A 22,628-nucleotide genomic window follows, 5' to 3' on the forward strand; every position below is an offset into this window, starting at 1 on the left:
GGTCTCCCCGGAGCCTTCTCTTCTCCAGGCTGAACCCCCCCAGCTCTCTCAGCCTGTCCCCACAGCAGAGGGGCTCCAGCCCTCCCAGCATCTCCGGGGCCTCCTCTGGCCCCGCTCCAACAGCTCCGTGTCCTTCTGCTGTTGGTGCCCCAGAGCTGGAGGCAGCGCTGCAGGGGGGTCTCACAGAGCGGGGCAGAGGGGCAGAATCCCCCCCTGGCCCTGCTGCCCACGCTGCTGGGGATGAGCCCAGGCTGCGGGGGGTTTCTGGGCTGCCAGTGTGCATTGCTGGCTCATGTTGAGCTTCTCATCCACCAGCCCCCCCAAGTCCTTCTCCTCAGGGCTGCTCTCCAGCCATTCTCCACCCAGCCTGGATTTGTGCTTGGGATTGCCCCGACCCACGTGCAGGACCTTGCACTTGGCCTTGTTGAACTTTATGAGGTTGGCATGTGCCCACCTCCCCAGCCAAATCATTTATTTGTGACTGGAATATAGTCTCTAGACTCCCAGAGCTGCTCAGCAGCTAGAATGGAGCTCAAGCTCTGCAGAAACCACCCCGCAGCCATTTCCAGTTGGGATTTTTTTGGTCCCCAAGTAGGTGCAGGGTTTCCGAATGTCGGGGAAAAGTGTCCTTGGGTCTTCGCTCCCTGCCATGGCTGCAGCACCACACGCTGCCCAATACCTGCTGTCATCATCTCCGGGTGGGAGACATTAGTGCCTGGCTGTGCACGGTAATTCCCACCTCATGGTAGGTAAAGCCACTGAGAGGGGACAAGTAACAGACGTGTGGTGAATTACCTCAGGGCATTTGTGGGTGTAGTATGAAATAATGGCAGTGGCAGCAAATCTGAAGTGCGGAGAAGCCCGTTTTCTCAGGGGTAGTGATGGGCCTGAGCACTAACGTTAATGGCTGAGTCTTTAGTCATCCGCAGGGCTTCGTCATGGCGTTGGAGATGCTTAGCAGGAGTGCCTGTCCTGGAAAGAAACTCTTCCCCAAACAGCGTCACCACTCCGTCTCCATGGGGCTTTCTGGACAGGCAGATATTCCCTCTACACCCTTTGGTTCTGATCCACACCCGTTCAAGACCTGTTGCTTCTCAATTAAAGAAACAACAGAACAACTCCAAAACCAATGAAAAAACCATCCTAGGTCATAAAAAAAATGTTAACAGTTCTCTTCATGTGTTTTCCTTATTAACAAACACTTTTGCTGATCTTGGAATGACATTTTATAACGGGAGGATGTGAACAGGTTTATTCAGTCCACCTGGTGGCAGGATTAAAAAGCGCCAGTAGATTTTAGGTGCAGCATGATCCCATTAAACCTAGTGATATGAACTTTATTTCCTGGCGCTCACAGGAAATAATAGCATTAAATAAAATGTTAATAAATTCTTGGAAATGGCAGGGAGAAAGTCTGCAGTGCAAACGGCAACATTGCTCTCCAGTACAGCTGGGAAGCAGGATCGTATTCCCAGTGAAATTACAACAATAAAATCTCAAAGATGAAATAAATTTAAAGAACTAAGAATTAGAATAAATAAAGCAAAGACGGGTCTTACTAGCTTAAGATTCTCCCCCTCTTGTGCAAAACTCTGTCTGAGGAATTCCCAGTGCTCCAAACAAAAATATAGTTCACAGGGAGATTCTCAGCGGTCATTAGACTTCAGCAGATCTGGGGTCAGGAAACCATTCAGAGCGAGAGAAAGAAACTCTTAAAATCTATTTACTGCTTTAAATCAAGAAAAATGTTTTAAAGTCTGAAAAGTTCTCAAGAAATAAAAAGAATTCATTGGAAACTCAGGACACGATTAAAACAGAGGTAGCTTTAATGCTGCTTCAGACTGAGGAATTTAAACTGAAGTTAAAAACATACGGAGAATGATTCATGCTCATCAATTCAAAATAGTACAGCCTTTTTAAAACCCGTGTAAACAACATACAGCATCTCGACAGGATCTTCCGAACAGATTTGCTGGTACTCGATTAGCAATTGCTTCTGATGCAATTTCATTTGATTTCATTTGATTCTTTACTAAGTGAAATCAGAGAAGTAAAAGGACTTGAACATCTCTTCTCTGGATGAGGAAACCCTGACAAAATTAATTGAGTAGTTTCTGATTCATCTCACAACAAAATTATGATGATAATATAATTGACTCTGTGCTTTTCATGCTGCTTCCCAGTCTTTTGACTTCAGACAATCACATGGGTGGCTTCTAGGCCATCCACAAGATGAATTTATGTATTTTAAAAATAAGCTTACTCTAAAGGAAAATAAGGATAGAACAGCAAATTAAATTTAAAAAAAAAATTGAAACAGTCACACAAAAATTTTGATCAAATGGTGCAAGAAATGAGGAGAAGGAGCAGTTTATATAGAAAAATACTTTTAAAATCTTTGGTAACAATGAGTTCTTCAGATTTTTACAGTACTTGTAATGAAAAAATAGTCTTCTATTATTCATGTAAGTATATTTTATAATTTATTTCCTAGTATACTTTATTAACAAAACTTATATAAAAGCAGAAAATAAAAAGTCAGAAAGTTATGAAGAAAATGTCTTATCTGAAGAAACAGGAATCTGAATTGAGTTCTAAAACATGTTTCTTAATGAGCGTATCTCACTACTCTGCTCACATAATACCAAATTTCCCAGATAAGAAGTTTGTTTTCCCTTGGGATGTTGTATTCTTCCCATCACTTAACTTTGAAGGCATGTCCATAGTCATATACCTAATTTGAAAACCACCAGCAGTCACTGAGGCATCTGTCAAAAACTTCAAGGTCATAACATTGCCTGGGACAAGAAAAAGAAAAACAAAGGTTAGGTTTTCAAGTGGCATATTTCAGAGTTACTTTTAAAGTGCTCTTGCTTGCTTGCTTCTGAGACCTTTAGCGCAATCTGCCTGGTCTGTCTAGTTCCCGGCTGGGAGGATTCTGGTTCCATTAGCCCCATGGAAAACCAGGCAGACTCTCATCAGTTTTCTTTGTTTGCAGAGCCCAGAGGTTGATAAAGTTTTGCTGTACCCAGTGCTTTCTGCAAAGCATCTCCTGTTCTTTAAAATGCTGCTCTGCTTCACTCCACCTGTGAAATGTCACACTCCGTGTGTGAGACACAGCTGGCACAGAGCCTCATGGATCCCTAGGTGACACAGCGGTGCAGCTGCTGCATCGCTCTGCCGCGAGTGTCATCTGCTCGTCTCCACCAGGCAACGGGGAGATCAGGGATGGCACAATTCAACTTTTCTATTCTCTTTCTGCTGATTACAGCTGTGGCTGGAGTGTGGTAACGCAAGTTTCAGCGCAGACTGTCCGTAGACTGTCCCAGGGAACACGGCTGCTTCCCCGCGTGGGTGGCTCGCGTCACATTTGTGCTACAGCGACTTTGTGATGCTTGAGCAAAGAGAGGTAAAAGTGGCTTCGATTTACATGTAATCAGACCTCGACCTGCTGTTTAAACATACACAAAGAATAATGTCTATAACCGGCTTTGGAACTGTTCTTGCAATCCTTGCTCTTGAAATGGGAAAAACTGGTGCACGAAGGCTGTGTGCATGGGTGGGCTCCGTTACTAAGGCCGGATCTGCGGCGTGAAAGCTCAGGAACGTGCGTAGATGCACTACCTCCCTAAGGCCAGCAGGATGCACCCTGGTTATCTTCTAACTAGGCTTTTTTTACTTTTACGTTTATTTAGAAGTAATTGCACTGATGAAAGAGCACGCTGGCAGTTTTGAATAGCCATTTATGACAGGAAGCAGAGATTGTGTCTATGGGCATCTTAACCATATATTATTAGAAAGGAGGGAGAAAAGGTGCTTTGGGCTGATTTTTTCTTTTTAACCATAAAGAGCGCAAATGTATTACCTGTGCTAATGATGTCGTCTGGCAACTCATCTCCACAAAACCTGGGAAAAAATAGAAATGATCACGACTAAACAACGCAGGAAATCTGCCACAGCCCTGGTGGCTCGCAGGCTGTACTCTGCTTTGGAGCTGTGGCTTCCGGGGCTGCAGTGGTTACAGGTACGCAGTGTCTTTACTTCTCTGCTATACGTTAAAGCAATTGCCTAATGTATTTTTGTCATTATCTTATAGTAAGGTTAAGGGGAGGGAAAAATGCAGGAAACATTTTTCAATATATGCAGGAAGTAAATGATGCAAAACAAGAGAAAGAGCAATTTAACAAGGCGCTAAGGAAAAGAGCAATGGCCCAAGGCTAAGAAAGGAAAAACATTGTCAAATTTATCTGTAAAGGCAAAACAAATGGACTATATCCTTGCTTTGCTACACATGATTTGTAGAGAGGATGTGAAAAGTGGCAGGAATTGAGAAGTGTTTATTATCACTTTTTCTGGTTTACTTTTTGTTCTGGAAAATTGAGGTACTTCGTACCAAAACATGACTGCTAAAGAACAAGCAGAAAGATGACACTGAAAAAAAGAAAGTGAGAATTAAACAAAGAGGGAAACTAAATCTAGTAAGAGAGATGATATATAACACTTGTTCTGTTGCAATTTTGTTAGAAAATATTATACTTCTGTAGCAAATAGTAATCTAAATGAAATACATTTTTGTGAACAGTTTAACAGCCTGCCTCCCTCCTTTCAATTAAAGCAAATACAAAATACTGTTTGAGATTGCTAGGAGTTATTCCTGTATAATGATAGAGAACTATGATAAGCAGTTAAGCAAAAAGTTTTCTTTCATGTCGTTTAACAAAGCAGAAAAGGGCAAAGTGCAATTCTCTGAAACTCTTTCCAGGCCTGTGTTAATGACAGTAAATTGCCAGGAAAGATACGTCAGGCGCTATTGCTACAAGTGTTATGGGCATTTCAGAGGTGGTAATTGGATAAGGCAATACAGTGTTCTTCTGAAGTAATGGTCTGGGAAAAAAAAATCAAATAATTTGATTATTTGCATATTAAAAGTGGAATTGCTTTACCTGCCCACAAAGCCACTGATATCATCATAGCTATCATAGATCTCCAAGAAATCAGCCATACAAGCAGTGTCGTCTTCAACGTCAAACTCTAGAAACTGTAGATGAATACGTTGTCCATACTTTACTCTAATATGCCAGTAGCAAATTTGCTCGTTTTCATACTCATTTGGGTAGCCCGGTGACTTAAAAACATGTTTTGAATCTGTGAAGACTCCACCACATTCTTTTCCTGAGAGAAAAATAAAAACATCATAGCTTAAGCATTCATGCTGGATATGGCTATGGTTTAAATCTTTGTGCACTTTGACCCAGAAGATCCCTAGAAAATCACATAGGAACATCTGGGGTGATTGCACTTTTCATATATTTAAGCAGCCAGCATTCACAAGAAACGTCAGTCATTGCTAGCTTTTGGGAGCTGGTATCTTGGAAACAAGAGGCATGATCCAAAACTCACTCAATTCAGAGGAAAACCTTTCATGGACTCCAGTGGACTTTGGGCCAGAGCTAAGTGTTTTATGTAAAAGGCATTTGGGGTTTCTGGCTATGTCAAACTGTAAGCTTTACAGCTGTATTTCCAAGTCACCCTGCCATTCAGTTTCATCCTTTCTTCTTCAAAAACCTCCTGAAAGTGTGTCTTCCTCAAGAAAACGTATAAAGGCTAGTTATCTCACACACTGCATTGTACTCCTGTTATTGCTGCAGCTCTTCACTCCCTTTGGAATGTCTCCTTTGGGATGAAAAACACTCATTCTGGTTTGATTCAGTGGCCATTTGAACTCTAACAGCTCCCTGATGGTGGGACAAACCAATCTGGGGACCTCACACGGCCGACGTTAGGATTTGTCATAGTTGCCTATGTTCAGACCTGGGGGAGGGGGAGATACTTTCTAAGGGTGATCCAGGGCTCCTGAGTTGGGTCCCTTAGGCTGGATAGTGTGATTAAACCTCAGTCTGTACATTGTCCTGTACTCTTCAGCTGCAGATCATTGCTAGGTTGGATGTAGAACAGTTCCGCAAGTTCCTCTTGACATCTTTAGCATCCTAGAGAAGAGCACCGGCTCAATTCAAGCCGAGGTTTGTCTTTGTTCCCCCAGGCTACTTGTCTCCCACCTGCAAAGCAGACAACTCTGCCAGGCTTTTTTTTAGCAGGCTGTCCATCAAGCGTGAATACATATCCTTCACGGGGCTGACTCAAGCGGCTGAGTGTTGGCAGTCCTGGTTTCCTTTTGTCCTCTAACCAAACAGTGCGTTTGGAAAGTAACTACCTCTCAGCCCAGAGGAGGAGGCTGACAAAGGAGAAAGTGGGGCTGACAGCTGACATGCAGTAATAGCGAATGCAGTAGTCCCGCTTGCAGTTCTCTTTGTATGCTGAACATCTGTGAGCGTCCCCCACCCCACAGAGCTATTTGATTAACAACTGCCCCGCTAACATAAACAAGCTTCAGCCTTCTGAGCACAAACAAAATGTGCACAGCTGTACAGACGTCACGGACAACTCCAGCTGTTGGCTCTGCCAGGCAGGGTAGTGCGCTTGGAGGAGCAGGAGAGCCAAGCAGCGCATAGAGTTGACACACACCCCCGCACCCCCCCACACAACCCCCCACACCTGCTGGGAGCTGGATCTGTCAGGTATTTCAGTCCCAGACACAGCATGCATTTTCAAAAGTTGTTCTATCTCGGGCACAAGAAAGAAGGAATAAGGGTTAACGCTAAATTTAGCCTGTTTACAGGCAAAATATCTGGAAAATGGTTCCTATGTTAAACAATTCAGATTACTTAGATGAAGTTGTAGGCTAATTGTAAACACTCTTATAGAAAACAAGACATTCACACATCACGTGGAAATATTACTTACCTTTTTAATCAACAACAGCATATCACTGTATTTTTAGTTTCTGAAAGGACTTTGCTTAGGCCCAGTTACATGTGGTGCAATGCAGCGCAGGGACATGGAGCGCTGAGCAAGCCAGATCAGCTGCAGGTAACGGCAGAGGGGGCTTGGTGCAAGGCTCCAAATACATTTCTATCAATACACCCCCCTCCTCAGACAGCATATTTATGGCATTGAAGCTAATTCATGCAGAGCCGGGGTGCCTTTGCGCAGCCAGATAGCATGGAGTGTAGTCATAATCTTAGACCCAAAGAGCAATGGGTTGTTTTTAAACACACCGTTAGGGTTGTAGCAGTAGGCATCCCATCTCTCGCTTCTGTTGAGGCGAAACCCGTAATCAACAATACCCGTTTTTCCAAAGCCACAGTTGGCACCAGCTTTTACTATGGGGTAACCAACTCTGCCCTTTGCCATCCAGCCAGCAGCACACACGTGGAAACCTGCAACAGGGAGAAAACGTGACATGGATGTTCTAAATGGGTCCTAGGCAAGAAACTCTGCTCTTTATTCTAGTAGGTAAAGCTTTACTCAAGCTGATCAATGACTTGGGTGTAATTGGCCTAATAGAAATTGAATTACAGGAAAGAACAGTACTGTGAGAGGATAATTTTAAACACAGAATATAAAATTGCATTGTGTTCTCCACAATATGATTATTGGTACTTCATTTGAAAACAGAAATCAGATGCAGATGGACTATATATTTTCCCGGGTAGTGAGTTTTAAGTGCTGTACCAGCATTTGTAATCAAATTATATGCTGGATGAGTTACATAAGTGTGTTCTTTGGCTCCCTTTTGAAGTCATCCTATCTCAAGAGTTTGCAGCATTAAGCTCTGAGAATGAATAAAATACTACATACGAAAGAGAGCTAAGAAAATAAAGTTTTTACTTAAAACACTTTAAATTTAAATACCTGAAATACCTCAAGTATTTCTTGCTAAACAAAAAGATCCTGTTAATGCATTTTGTGGCTGAGAACTTAACAACAATAGCCAAAGAATGCAATGTTATTTGCTGTCTGATAGAGACCAATTCAATGTTTTCACGGAGACGGACTGGAACATATTTGTGGCGCCCTAGGACTATGAGCTACTCAGAAAAGACAAAAGTACCCTTTTTACATGTGTGCTGGCGCTGAGAGCCAGCTTCTGACTCAACGGCGCAGCCTGCAAATTTCTAGAGTGGAGGATATTTTCCATTGTTTTCCCAATGCTCTGAATGAATTCATAATTTCTTATTAGGAATCAGATAGGAATACAGTAGAGCCCTCACTCAGCTCCGCTTTTCGCTTCAAGCACACCACTCTCAGAGCAAGTACGGCTGGAATGAACATTATGACAACACCTTGACTGATGATATGAAAAATAGCAATGCACATTTACTGTAGAAGCTCCCTGGGGATAAACACCTTCCCCTGCAGCCCCCAGCAGCCCCCAGGTGCTGTACCTGGGGAGGTACCGTTGCTTCCCAGCTCAGCCAAACAGCTCTCCGCTGGGTGTTACTGGTTCCGGGACTGCGCTGCACCCAGAGCTCAGGGGCATGCAGTGTGTGCAGACGTTATCCCCGACAGCTCCGTAGGTAGCGCAGTCGTGCTCTGTTACTGAGGGGGGAAACTGCATGCAACTTGGGCAAAAATCCAGGGAGTTTACAAGTCTCCCAGTCCCAGAGTTCACAGCATTCATGAAAATACAAGGCCGGCAACATTATGAATGAGCGAGGTGAAAAGCAAACAGCCGTGATTTTTTTCCAACCTATTTTTCTTGCTGCCTCCAGCTGCTGATACGTGGCTAGGTGTCCTCCCTCGTATTCACAGACGGCTTTTGCTTCTGCATAGGTGAGCTGGTACTTCCCAGAGCGTGCCTCCCTGTGATACACTCCAGCTGCTCGTTCTGTGGGACCAAAGCAATAAATGATTTCAGTATGGTATCCCAGCTGGCCCACCCCCTGGCGTGCTCTCACCGCCTCCAGCAGTTTCCCCCAGACCTGCACTTTGGGCTACTGCCCAGGTGAGATGAGAAACAAAACGTTCAGCTAGTGGCTGTGCCACTTGGAAAGTGTCAGGAAAATATGTCCCTCCCAACCCAAAGACATGTTTTTGCAACCCAAAGGTATGTTTTTTTTGGGAAAAGTTTTGAACAACAGAGCTAGTCAGAGCTTGGTGAGGTTTTGAACAACAGAAAATCAACAAATGCAGGGAAGGACTCCCCTAGGACTACTCAGAAGGCAGTAGTTATGGGAACGATCGGCTGGTGTCAGCATCACTAGTTCTGTGTGTCCTGACTCAGGGGAAGCTCCTTCTGGATTGCTATCACAGCATTCTTTTGGATGTAACTGTAAGTGCCTTTGTAAGATGAATCAGAGCTTTGTTTTGAATCTCCAGAGAAGTTAAATCAGAGCTACTTAGATAGAGGAGAGGCAGAAACCGATGAGAATAAAAATGTGAAATAAAAATATCTGAGCTTGTGTCACAAAGGGCAGGACCAGAACAATTGCTGGCTGACATTTTTGCTGCACAGAAAATTAATACACTTTTTTCATTATTTTTTTCCTTGCTGTTGCAAGTACAATATAAAGCAGCTTTCCAGGGAAAACTAGAAACTGTCAGTACTACTGCAAGTTTCATAATCTTTTCATGTTTCGCTTGTCTGATGCCATATGTATGGAAATCTGTCTCAGAACCAATCTGCATATGTAATCTGAATGGCATTTTTGTTTAGATGTTTCTTATATTTAGTATAATCCGAGAAAAATGGTTGTCTGTAGCTATCGCTAGACAAAATGGCTGAAAAAAGACGCAAAACAGGAAGCATTTTTCACAGTAGTTATTTGTATCGTGGGAAAAAAAGAATGTCTTTTCTAGGGACATACTTAGAGTCAGTAGTTTTGGCTAGGTTAGGATATTTTTTAAAAAAAATAAAGTCACCACTGAATTGTGGTTAGCAATGGTGAGAACCCTTGCTAGATATAGAATGACGTTTGCCAATGTAGTTTTTGGACCCACACAGTCACTGGCCTCATGCCCAGTGAAGTAAATGATATTGCCGACGAGAGTCTCGGAGACGGAGAGCTGCTTTCTGTAACATCACTGGGAATGTCACTGGCATAGGCATGGGATAACATATAGCCCCTGGAAAAATCTTAATCTTTCTGAAGAAGCCAGCTCTGTTGCAAAGAAGAGTCACAAAAATTAACAGCTGTGGAATAATGGTATGTCATATTAAAAAAAAAAATCTATTTTAATTAAAAAATTATTCATAGGAAGTATTATTTTTCATTCATTCAGTAGTCTACTGTGTCTAACCTGGTAAATCCACTCACTGCTTCTTTACACTACGATTGTATTGGATTCGGTGTGCCTGAATTGAAAATCTGAGTACTACAGAAAAGAGCGCACCATTTAGCCTCACTGCACGCTCCGGGGACAACCTGGAACTGACAATTCACGGCAGCTGAATTCTAAGGTTTGTCACCTTTGCAAATGTGGCCAGCCACAGCCAAAGGAAGAGCAGTCTCAAAGCTCATTGTCAGTGATGTTTGCTGGTAAAAGCTCCCATCGCTCCGGCAGCCACCTTTGCGAGACCCACCCCGTTCCTTCCTTGGAACTGCTGCTGGACGTGCCACCAGGGATCGGCCACCGCTTAGACTCATCACTCTTGGAGCTGACAGTAAAAACTTCTCATTTTCAGTTGTTCTCCTGATTTTTTCACCTGGCAATATTGTTTTCAAATCTTATCCCTCAAAAGGTATCCACCCCCGCTTATTGACGCTAAAATGCCAGTATGGACAGGCATCACGTTTTACAGAATATTGCTGGAAAATCTGCTCTCCGCAGCATCTGCAAGGGCTGCTCTACCAACAGCAGCACCACTGAGTCTTCCTGCAAGGTCTTGGTGGGTGGCATTACCCTGCTGAGAGCAATAACCAATCTGTATCTCTCTCACCCCTTTGCAAAGTGACAAAAGTAGCCTTTGGAAACATACAGACCACACACATGTACTCTGCCAAGCTTCGCGATTTGATGCTGGCTCGGTGTGTCACAGTTTAACGATACAGCATTCCCTAACAGTATATCCTAATTAACTGATCAGATCTTTTTGTATCTAACTGGCCGGGCATTTTTTTCCCCTCCCTCTTAATTACGTTAGGGGCTGTGCAGAAAGATAAACTGCACCAGCAAAACCAGACCTAGGTCAAAGCATTGCACTTATTAACAATTAATATAAATTCACATATTTATATATCTGTATACATATATACAAATATTCACAGTCATACATGAACACACACACACACAAATTACTGCAAGTCTTTATGGAGGCGATATCATGGCCGTGTAGATAAACCTGCATGAAATTCTGCTTTTACTTGCGAGCCCAAGCGCGTGCCTACCACTGTAAATGCAGTGACCGTTCATATACCGTGGGGCCAACACCACAGAGTACGACGTGCCCCAGCCTCAGCGCGGCATCTTCTCTGATGGGGACTCTGCTTGAAGGCTGCTCTCTTGATCTGACCTGCCGGAAATCTCCTCCTGGGCAACAGGGAGAACTTTCAGCAAAGTTTGTTCTTTCTTTGCCTGAAAACCTGCGTGTTGGGACTGTTGTCTCAGGGGTTTCTCCACCCACTTTTTTTTCTTTGGTTCTTACTCAAAAGATCATGGGTTACCTGGCTGACAGGGCATGTTTCTTCCAACTCACGTTTCTTAAAATCTCTCCTTGAAGACCAGAGGCAGCAGGATCCTGCAAGGACAGTGACCCTCTACTCACCCACAGCATGGGAGATGGTAATAGGTAGCCAATCTCTTCTGCACAAACACAGTAAGAATGAGATTTGGCCTAATACAGTTCCCTCAATATGCATGACACAAATACTAAATACTAAATAAAAAGAAATATTTAATTGTTAAGCAGGGGATGGCCATGTAGAGTTACTGGCACAGGCCTCTGCTGACGCACGCAGTGACACTCGGAGTACTCCACCAAATCATAGAATCATAGAACTGTTCAGGTTGGAAGGGACCTTGAAGATCATCTCGTTCCAACCGCCTACCAAATGGAGTAGGTATGGCCTCTAAACCACATTGACGCACGGGAATGTGCCAACGGGGATGAAATTTGGAACACAAAAAGCACAGCAGCTGTCCTGGGAAACCTACCTTGTGGCACTAAGAACTGGCACTCGACTAAACATACAAGCGTATTTGGGCAAGACTGTTCTGATCCTCTCATCAGTTTACAATAAACCTTCGGTTATAATATGCTTGTGTCAAAAATGAGCAATAATGAAGTTCCATTCACACAGGAAAGACACTAACGGGAAGGCAATAGAGTGAGCTGCAGCAGCGCTACATGCTCACTGAGGAAACAAAAGATGCTTTGTAACAAGACAAAAAGTAAAAGACATGAGCATTTCTGACTGGCATTAACTGAAGATTTTATATTTGTGCTAATGATTTCCTGAGGAAGAAAGCTAAAATGGAAAACTCCCTTCATTTTCAGTTTGGCCTTGATAATGCTTTATCAGGAGAAGAGGAGATACGCAAAGCTCGGATGTTGCTGCGCATTCCTAGATTTTATTCAGGGGAGAGGGTCTTGCTTTAATACTCATGCATGCTGAGTATGAGATTGGGGTTACTGGGTTTATTGTTCAAGTTACACCTTTTTTTTTTTTTTTTTAAATACAAAGATGCGTAAATTGCATGGCTGTGATTTTGCCAAATTTTTCTTCATATATTTATATATAATGTCATTGAATTCCATTGGTAATTCAATTAACTGCATTTTGAGCTTTGTTTCAATAACTTTATTGCTGTAGTTACACTCAATGGTGCATTTCTAAAGGAGCTTCAAGAGAGTCCTGGAGATAAGAAAGCGGAGTGGTTATTTCAAAGTCGCACACTGCGCTTCCAGATTTTGCACGTGTTTGTTTATTTAGAGCTAGTCATCAGTTTTTACCCCAGGGTTTATTTTTATTTACTCTCATGGTAAATGCTAAAGGTGTAGAAAAGCATAATTTTGTTATGCATTCCAGTCAGCACTATGTTTCTTCATTTTAAAGAAATAGCAATTTTTTTCTTCAAATTGACTTCAATTCATAAAACTGCTTAAATGATCACTGTTATCACAAATTCGGATTTACGTTGTAGAAGCCCCTAAAGGTGACATCCAGGGTGGCTGATTGCCGCGCTCACGCGGATATGCCAATATTTGCAAATAAAACACGCAGGGCCCATTCTGTGGCCATGAGTGCAAGCGGCACGGCGTGTGCCTGAGCTCCCTTCCCCACCATCGGGGGGGTCTCATCCAGGGACAGTCCGTGGTCCAGCTCTCCCTGGCGCTGCACTGGAGTACTCTCTAGCAGACCAGTGGCTGGCTCGGGGCAAAACTGTGCCAGGGAGCGTGAGGATGGTTAAACCACAGACAAGACCTGTGCTTGGCCGTGTACTCCTCACTTAGAATCGTACCATCATAGAATTGTCTAGGTTGGAAGGGACCTTTCAGATCATCAAGTCCAACTACTTGTGCAGGGACAGCCTGTACCAGCTACAGAAAAACCACGGCCTGAGCCAGCAAGCCCCTTTGCTCATTGCTCCGACCACATCCCTTCCATATGAGAGCACCCATCACAGCCCGTATTAAATTCAACTTGTCTGCTCCTACCATCAGGGCTTAACACAGCCTCAGTCCTACCTATCTTCTGTGTCTCTTTCCTGTTATTCCAGACAAAAATACAAGCTTTGCTTGTTTCTCGCGCAAACCTCTTCTCTGTCATCATTTTTTTGAATAGCAGCCCCTCGAGGTGGCGGCGCACGAAGCTGCCAAGCTGTCCTCCCTCGGAGCTCTCCCCCACCTGAGCACCTTCCACAACTATGGGACACAGCAGGCGCGTTCCAAGTTTAGAAGGAAAGGGAAGTCGTTAAAAATGTGCAGTCAAATGGAAAACAATATAGATCACTTCTCCTTCTCATTTATGTTCCTGTTAGTTTATGTGGTCCTCTGAGAAGGGACCGGAGTCACGTGGTTGCTGCACCAGCTAATAGAGCGTGGCCCCAATCCCTCACGAAACATCTAAGCACAACAGAAACAGTACCGGCTACAGGAGTTCCTTAAAATCCTTAAAGAAATACACAACATCCTAGAGAGGTAAAAAGAGTTTGTGAATATTTGTCTATAAAACGGAGCACTCAGTGTATGTTCTTGTTTTGGCTCCTTTACGTGACTATATTCTGGATATGTTTTTCTGTTGCATTGGATAATTATGAAGACCTATAAAGGAACTCTAAGAGCTATTTAAACCCACTTGAAGTATAAGAAACTATTCCCACAGCATTTTCTATAGCCCTTTTGGAATATTCTCTCCACTGTTTAATGATGTGAACAAACCAACGGCCAAAACATACACATTTTTGTACTTTCCTAGAAACCTAGGAAATATTATTGCTATTATTTCCAGATCATTTAGTTTCATATGTAGGACCCCAGGCATCTGAAGTATGTTCATGCAGAAAGTAATTCATTCCTTTGGCAAATGTTTCTTTTCATACCCATTTTCCTTCATTAGAAGCAACTACTATTTAATGCTGTTTTCACTTTACCTCATGCTGCAGGAAAATACATTCAGATGAAATATTCCATAACTACTTTTCCCTGCACTTCAGAGAAGTAGTAAAAATAGTAAGCTCATAAGGACAAAACTTACAGTCGCTACTCAGATAAAAAAGATAAAATAACAAAAGGATTTTGCTAATATTAATGCAGGATTCAATTTTGTACTGCTAGGTGCTCATCTTTATACTGTTAGGCACAGTGACTTTTGCAGCAAAACATTCATGATTAAAGTATTTCTTACCTAACCAAATGGAGTTATGCAGCACTCCGTCCTTGAATCCCCATGCTTGAGCCTTGTCCCACAGCAGGGCAGAAACGAAAATTAGTGCAATCATCTCTTCCGAACTATTAGGCTGTAAATATTCCCTGTTAAAACACTCAGGGTAACCTCTGCTAGCTGCTGGCTAGATCCTATTGGAACATCTGGTAGCCAGATCTTAAATAGTGCTTTCAGCTGTGAGGTCAGCAAGCCTGCTCCAATTGTGCTTGCTGTAGTATTATTACACAATTAAATGTGATGTCTGCAGTCGTCCATGTGACTCACTTTTGGCTCCCTCCATTCCCAGCGTGTCCAAGAAACCGTTCTATCCCTCACTACGGCAGCACACATGAACACTTTGCAAGCCAAAGTCTGTTCATTCTTCAGCACTCACTGTCTTCAAATTCCATAAAACAATAAAACTAATAACCAGTCTATCTGCTTATAGAGTTTCTAGTCACACCATTTACAGGACTGAAGAGAATCACACATACTACCTCTTATTCTCATTTAAGCATTCTGTTCTTTCATGTATAATCTGGATTTAATTTCACAGTGACCTAATCAATGAAAAAATGTAAGGAGAATATTTTGCATTGGCTATCTGAATTGAGTTTCCCGACATGGAATCTGTAATTGCAAGTCAAACTCCCAGATCAGCATAAAACTGCAAGTGTCAAAAACAGATGCTCTTTGTTCTGCAAGTGGGAAATAAAGCTAAAATCTTCCCCTCCAAACCACAGTTTAAAATCTGATTCATAGCGTGACAGCTGTCTGCCGGTCTTCCCTTCTGGCTGCAAGTGAATACTGCAGCTGCTCCTTGTGGATGAGTGGGAGAGTAGAAAGGGGGAAAGATGACAGGGTGGAAAATGGTCTGGTGCTCCACGCTCCCGAGCAGCCATTGGAAGACTCTGCTCTCCAGTTCTGATAACATTCGTAACTTCTGAGTCAGGAGCTACAGAAGAAGTTGTGCTCATGACCATGAAGACAATCAAATTAAAATAAATGAAAAGGAAAGGGTGGAGGACCCTGTGCCTACTCAAAAATATTTTACATAGATGACTGTTGTACCAATGAGGAAGATATTCTTCACCACACCAGTCTGAACACAAAGCGATGAATGCCTAGCTACGCTGCATACACAGGCACACACACACACGTATTCCTCCCACCTACAACTCAGGCAGCTGCTGAAGGGGAGAGCTGTGGGGAAGAAGAGTTGAGAGAGCGAGCCCTTCCCCTGCGTCGCAGTAGCAAGGCATCTTCCACCAAAGTACTGATGTCTTGAGCTGTCACTCTTCAGCACTCACTGATGAGAGCAAACCCGTTCTTCCAATAAAGTTCACCTATCATACATTCCTGCTGTATGCCTTACCCACTCGGTTTGAACCTGCGGTGTGCAGCAGTAGGTGTACAATCTATACGTGTCTTCTCATGCCCAGCAAAGCTCATGTGCACTGATGTCACGGCCTGGCACTGGGACTTTCCGCTCAGGTATCATAGAATCATAGAATCATAGAATTGTTGAGGTTGGAAGGGACCTTTAAGATCATCGAGTCCAACCTTTAGCCTACCCTGACAAGAGCCACTTCTAAACCATGTCCCTAAGTGCCCCATCTACCCTTTTCTTAAACACCTCCAGGGATGGTGAATCCACCACCTCCCTGGGCAGCCTATTCCAATGTTTAATAATCCTTTCAGTGAAAAAATGTCTCCTAATATCTAATCTAAACCTCCCCTGACGTAACTTGAACCCGTTTCCCCTCGTCCTATCACTTGTCACCAGGGAGAAGAGGTCAGCCCCCATCTCTCTACAACCTCCTTTCAGGTAGTTGTAGAGGGTGATAAGGTCTCCCCTCAGCCTCCTCTTCTCCAGGCTAAACATCCCCTGATGACAGCCTCCTGGTTCTCTCTGACCAGCCTGGGACATTCCGGGCTTAGTGGCTTATTGTCCTCTTTCCTGTGCTGGTGAGCTATCACAGAGCGGGATGCTGGGACCAGGGATATTGCCTGCCAGTTTGTTCACAAGTTTCTACCACACTGATGGTCCCACCACACTGCTTGTCCCACCATATGTTACAGCTCCTCTGTCACCAAAACAAGAAAGCACTTCAGAGACTTAGAATCATAGAGTCATAGAATTGTTTAGGTTGGAAGGGACCTTTCAGATCCTTGAGTCCAACCATCAACCCAACACTGACAAAGCCACCACTAAACCATGACCCTCAGCACCACGTCTGCCCGGCTTGTTAATACCTCCAGGGATGACAATTCCACTACTTCCCTGGGCAGCCCGTTCCGATGCTTGACAGCCCTTTCAGTGTAAAGATTTTTCCTAATATCTAATCTAAACCTCCCCCAGCGCAACTTGGGGCCATTTCCTCTTGTCCTAATGACTTGTCTCATTGCATAGAGGTAGGAGCCCTACTCCATTTCTTCTTTCTAGGTACAAGGCTTGGTGCTTTATTTGTACTTGTTTTCTACGGTAATGCCCAAGAGATAAGAGTCCAAGCTTTTTGTATGAGACCTAATTTGACATTACTCTGTGAAAGCATTCTGATAGAAGTCTGTTGCTTTCTAAACGTCAACATCCCAGACATGTATCTGAGGTTACCTGGGATAGGAGTTACGTAAGTATAAACCGATGGGGTGGTGGTGAGTTGAGGAGACAGTGCTGAGTGTGTTGCTCTGGAGCATTCGTTTCTCATTAGCTGAAGGAGACTGGCACTTGTCCTTTGCTGGTTTGGAGTTGTGACATATTCATGGTATCTTCTGGGAACCTAAAAACAATAAAGAGGCATGAGGGAAGCAATGAAAACCAAAGGAAAGTGAAAATCCAACAGCAATATAATTCACTGGTAATCCAAAAAGACAAATTACTGATTCAGACAAAGAGAATCCTCTTAGGCTGATGCGAAGATTTCTCTTTCTGGAAGAAGTATGACGTGGATGTCTATCGCTGCACAGGCCACCTTTTCCATGCAAATTCCTCTGGATGATATTGCAACGTGAGTTGATAGCCTAACGATCTTCTATCAGAGCCAGATGTCTACACCACAGGGGATTGTTCTGTTCTGTGGTAGGCGCGTCCCAATCCCACAAGATCACAAAAATGTGTTAGTAGTGACTAACTCATAAAAGCAAGGAGTGAACACCAACTTGGAGATGATTTGTGATGGACTACCATACTGAAATTCTTGAGAAAGACACTCATGCAATAATGAATAAAAAAATATTTTTTTACTGAAGTTAACTGCTAACGGTGAAAGGCTTCAATTAGAAAAAGCAACTTAATAAATAAAGGACATAAAGTAACAAACAGTTCTAATAATGACAGCGCCTGACAGCATCTCTTGATTTATACAGGGTCCAATGTTTGATTGAATACATACCTCCCTGGAGGAACAAGACTGTCTAATAAGTCCAAAGAAATACAATGGCTTATGAATCACGGAATCACAGAATAACTGAGGATCACGAGAGGTCACCCAATCTTGAAGCCAGAATTCAGATGTCTGTTGTAATATCCTCTGAATAATCCCTCAAATTAATTTGTGGGACGGTGACAAAAGCTTTACAGGGTTCAGTACATGTTTTATAGTGACGAGTAATTGGGTAGGGTGAATATTTTCATACCTGAGGAAACAACTTAATGTTTGCTATTGTGTTGTAGTAACATTAGACATATGCTTCAGATTCAGCCCAGGCATAAGTCTGTGCAACTTGCAGCGTCAATAAAGTAACACATTCAGACACTGAGTCCTACACATCTGCCTCCCAAGTGAGCTGGAAAGGAAAGTTTTCATCTGCAAATCCTAGCAGAACCCCTCACCAAGAAGAAGATATTCCACAGCTGTACATGGGCACTTCCAGACATTCATCTGACAGTATTTTCTTAAGTTTTCTTCCAAGTTTTCCACATTTAAATATATCCCAGACAAATCTTATATAAATTGTGGGGGGAGAGGGAGATGGCTTTCCTTAACTCTTTCCACACACACATGTGTTAAGAAATACAGTTTGAAAGTTATTCTGTGGTTTTGACTGGTGTTGGAAGTGAAGCCCTAACTTGGTAGTTCTCAAACTGTGACGGGAAGCCCGCAGCGATATAAAACTAATTGCAATGACACAAAGGAAAAACAATCCAGTAGCTTAATGGATGAACCACTGAGGATGAAGGAATTTAAAAAAAAACAACAGCAGTGTTATGTGGGTCATGAATCTCTTTTGCATTAATTTAAATATTAAGCACCTAAACTTTTCACTTTTCTATTTATAAATGAACAAAAATGGTAAAAATATTTCTAGCTTTTGTATTCAAAGATTCATATATTACTATCAGTGATATAGAATACATTACAATTATACTGTTTATAGCTTTGAGAGTGACACCAAGAATGACGTATTTAAATGGAAAGGCGTGCAGTGAAGAGCCTTTCATTGGGAGGGGTCTTTTGCAAGAAACTGTAATCTCATTCAGAAAAAATTACTTGGTGGAAAGTGTAGGAAAAAGGGATGCAGGGAAAAAGATAGCAAAACAATTAAAGCTAGGTTTTTCTTATGAGAAAAAAACCTAAAATAGCTGATGTGAAAGGGGGAATATGACCACACTGATTGAATTTACTTACTGGGAAACCTGAGAATGGAAGAAGAGCTATTTAAGCTAAAGAAAGAAAGGAAAATGTTAGCCCAACAACAATATCATCCCATCTCATCCCATATGAAGTTAAATTTAGGCTGAAAAGCAGAAGTCAATTTCAATCCGTAAGACCAGAGAAGTTTCAGAACAGCCAAACAAACAGAACACTTAACTTATTTTGAGATGATGTTTGAGCAGGAGCTTGGATGGTGTTCTTTGAAAGAAGGCCACTCCCAGCGCTATCTTATTTTTAGCTCATTTTAAATAAATCTTATTTTAAACTTTTTTTTTTCCATGAACTGAAGCTGTCAAGGTACAAGTTGAAGGATTGTCCCACACTCCAGAACCTCCTTGGGGACCTTAAGAACCATCAGATCCCAACCATCTGCCACATGGCAGAAATAATTACACCTGAATTATTCCTGGCAGATACTTGCGTAGCCTGTTCTTATGAACCCACGGTGGTGGCAATTCCACAGCCTCCTGGGGCTTAACTCTTCCTAACAGTTTAAATACCATCCTTAATCAAAACATCTTGTATTAACTAAAATGTTTCCTGCTGCGACTTTGGCCTATTTCTTCTTTTTGCTTCAGCAGATTTAAAGTCGTGGATTCTTTACCGCCTCTTTGTAGCAGGAAAGTTATGTTACAACTGTTACTCTACCTCGCTTCAGGTCTCTCCTGAAAAATAAACAGGCTCTTCTTCTCATCTTTCCTGTAGCTCATATTTTCTAGACTCTTGATCATTCTTGTTCCTCTCCCCTGTACTCCTTCCGGGTGGCCGGCATCCTTCTTGAAGTGTCATGCCAAAACTAAACACAATACTCCAACAAAAGACTCTGCTGTGTCAGATAGCGCAGAATTGCATCATATATTTTCCAGATGGCATTTCGGTTTATACAAAATCCTAGTTTGGCATTTGCTGTTAGTGAAATTTCCTTTAAAAATAAATAGTTTTTAAAAATACCTATTTCATGCAAAATGCCTTTGAAAAGAAGATGCTTTAAGTGTGAAAATGCAGCCAAAATGAAAGGAACCGATGAGATTTGGTAGGCCTACCTGGGTATATTAATCCGCTTTTCCAACCTCTCTTTTCTTGTATGCTTTCTGTTTCTTTCAGTGAAAGCTGAAAAGTGTTACAGAAATGGTGTATTGTGGAAAAGAGTTGAGGGAACTCTTAGATTTATGTTTTGGACTAGTGAGAAACTCACTTCATGATGAATTTACAAAACAGGTTTTCTAAATTGTCGCACATTTGTTGTACTTAAAGACGGAAGGAATTTCTAATGAAATTTCCTAACTTTTTGTCTCCCCTATATGCTTCAGATGATGCAATTTTAGAAGAATTTTATAATGTGAGAACTTATTTGGCCAATGATTTTACTATTTATTGTCACAGTGCTAAGTTAACCTTTCAGAGAGTATTTTGTCTTATAACTATTTTAAAACTTACTTTCCTTTGTCTTCTGGTCTAATTCTCATTGAAATCGATGCCAATTTTTATCAGCACATCAATGAGATAAGAAACAACCGTGCTGTGTAATGGTGCTTTAGTTAAAAAAAAGCAAAGAAAAAACTTCATGTGAAAGTTGAACAAACCAAAAACATTTGGGATTATTAAAAGCAGATGTTAGGAGAGTATAATGGATTCACTTATAAAAAATCTGAACATTTGCCAAGTTAAAATATTTGTCAGTTGAAATCCTATAGTGACAGTAATTCTAAATAAAACAGTTGAATCTATCAAAATTAAAAATATATACAGATATAAAATTTAAAAGTGTCTCATTATGTTCTTCTATGTTTACATTTTACTAGACTACACAAATATATTGAAAAATCACAAAATATTTTAAACACAGTTTCTAGAATCTGATACTGAAGAACGGGTAATATGGTAGGGGGACGCCAAGACAAACAGGCTCCAAAGATTGCCAAGAAACTCCTAAAAGAAAAAATACCTTGCAACTCCAGCCATCGCAAAGCAAACTGCAACAACTTTTGGGGTGTACGTGTGTGTGTATGTGAAAATATTAATATTCAATTGCAAAATTAATGTATGCGAAGAGTCAGATGTACAGAATTTGTTCCCTCAGTACCATAGTTAAGACACTTGAGTTTTGTCCACTGAATACCACGTATCAAACAGCCAATGTAGTAAAAAACGTGACCCAGGCCTTGTTCTCCCAGCGTTCTTAGAAGGACACTTTTTTCCTTCTCTCGGATAGAAGGACTGTTTAGTTTTCTAGGCAAAGCGGAGCAGCTTTAAAGGGAAAGGCTACGAGAGAATCACCACAATATATCTACGGACTGCTGACTGGCATATGCCGTTGTGGCTAAGCTGTGTAGGTTCAAATACCTTCAAGCAGATGAAAACGTTGCACCTATGTTTCGGAAGCTGTTATCCAGTGGTGCCACTACAGAAAGGTCTTCTTGCCTGCTGGGAAACGGAACTTGCTTCGGAAGAAGATCCCGGGGAGGGTTCTGTTGCTCCGTGTTCCTGCAGCTGGTCACACTGAAGTCACATCTGACCTCAAAAGACAAATATTTTGGTTCCCAGAAGAAAACCTGCCCACCAAAATATTGGTTTATCCCATCAACTCAACATTTATGCTGTGCTGAGCACCAGGATGTGCTCAGACATTAAGAAGATTTTAAGGATACATACATGCCTGTAATACATACATAAAAGACCTAATAATCAGAGGTTTAAAAGATGATGTGCTTCTTTTTAGTAAGCATGTCCATAAAAATACTAGTGTCTGGCAAACTTATATGAAACATCTAGTATTTACATTACAAGGCTTTTTAAAAACATTGTATATTAACTATTTTTACATTGGTGAAAGCAAAATGAGAGCCAAATCGCTGGTGCTCATTCAACCACATGGAGACAATTTTTGCGTGGAAGACTGTGTTCGAGCAGTTCGGGGAAATAAACATTCCTGTAAGCTTATTTGCTTTAAAAAATGGGTAATTCTAAGAAATCCTACCATGTGTGAAATAGCAGTGATTATTATTTATGCCTACCAAGGGCAGTTAATAAGCTGCAGTGAATAATTACTTCAGCAAAAAGGAAAAAATGTTTTTTCTCTCTGCCGGTTTATGTATTTACACTAACTATGTGACTACTCAGTTTTGTGGCACTGTGAGAATGATCCCTGTCCTGGCAACAGTTAAAATACACCAAGTGGACACAATGAACTAATAACTAAATTAAAGAACACAGCAAAAATTCACGTTACTCACATTACATTTTCAGTGAGATCTTGCATAGTTGCAAA

The 22,628-nt window shown here is 42.0% G+C and overlaps 1 protein-coding gene across 1 annotated transcript; it reads right to left on the reverse strand.

Annotated features, from left to right (window-relative positions):
• Positions 1-1,829: 1,829 nt before the first annotated feature.
• TNFAIP6 (TNF alpha induced protein 6) lies at positions 1,830-14,844 on the reverse strand. The gene is made up of 6 exons (XM_063341502.1): positions 14,688-14,844; positions 8,591-8,728; positions 7,116-7,277; positions 4,944-5,172; positions 3,866-3,906; positions 1,830-2,798 (listed from the first exon to the last, which is right to left on the reverse strand). Exons 1-6 carry the CDS (start codon positions 14,779-14,781, stop codon positions 2,635-2,637), a joined length of 828 nt encoding a protein of 275 aa, XP_063197572.1. The 5' UTR covers positions 14,782-14,844; the 3' UTR covers positions 1,830-2,634.
• Positions 14,845-22,628: the final 7,784 nt, after the last annotated feature.

The sequence above is a fragment of the Chroicocephalus ridibundus genome, chromosome 7, assembly GCF_963924245.1.
Source record: "Chroicocephalus ridibundus chromosome 7, bChrRid1.1, whole genome shotgun sequence".
Classification (NCBI taxonomy): Eukaryota; Metazoa; Chordata; class Aves; order Charadriiformes; family Laridae; genus Chroicocephalus; species Chroicocephalus ridibundus.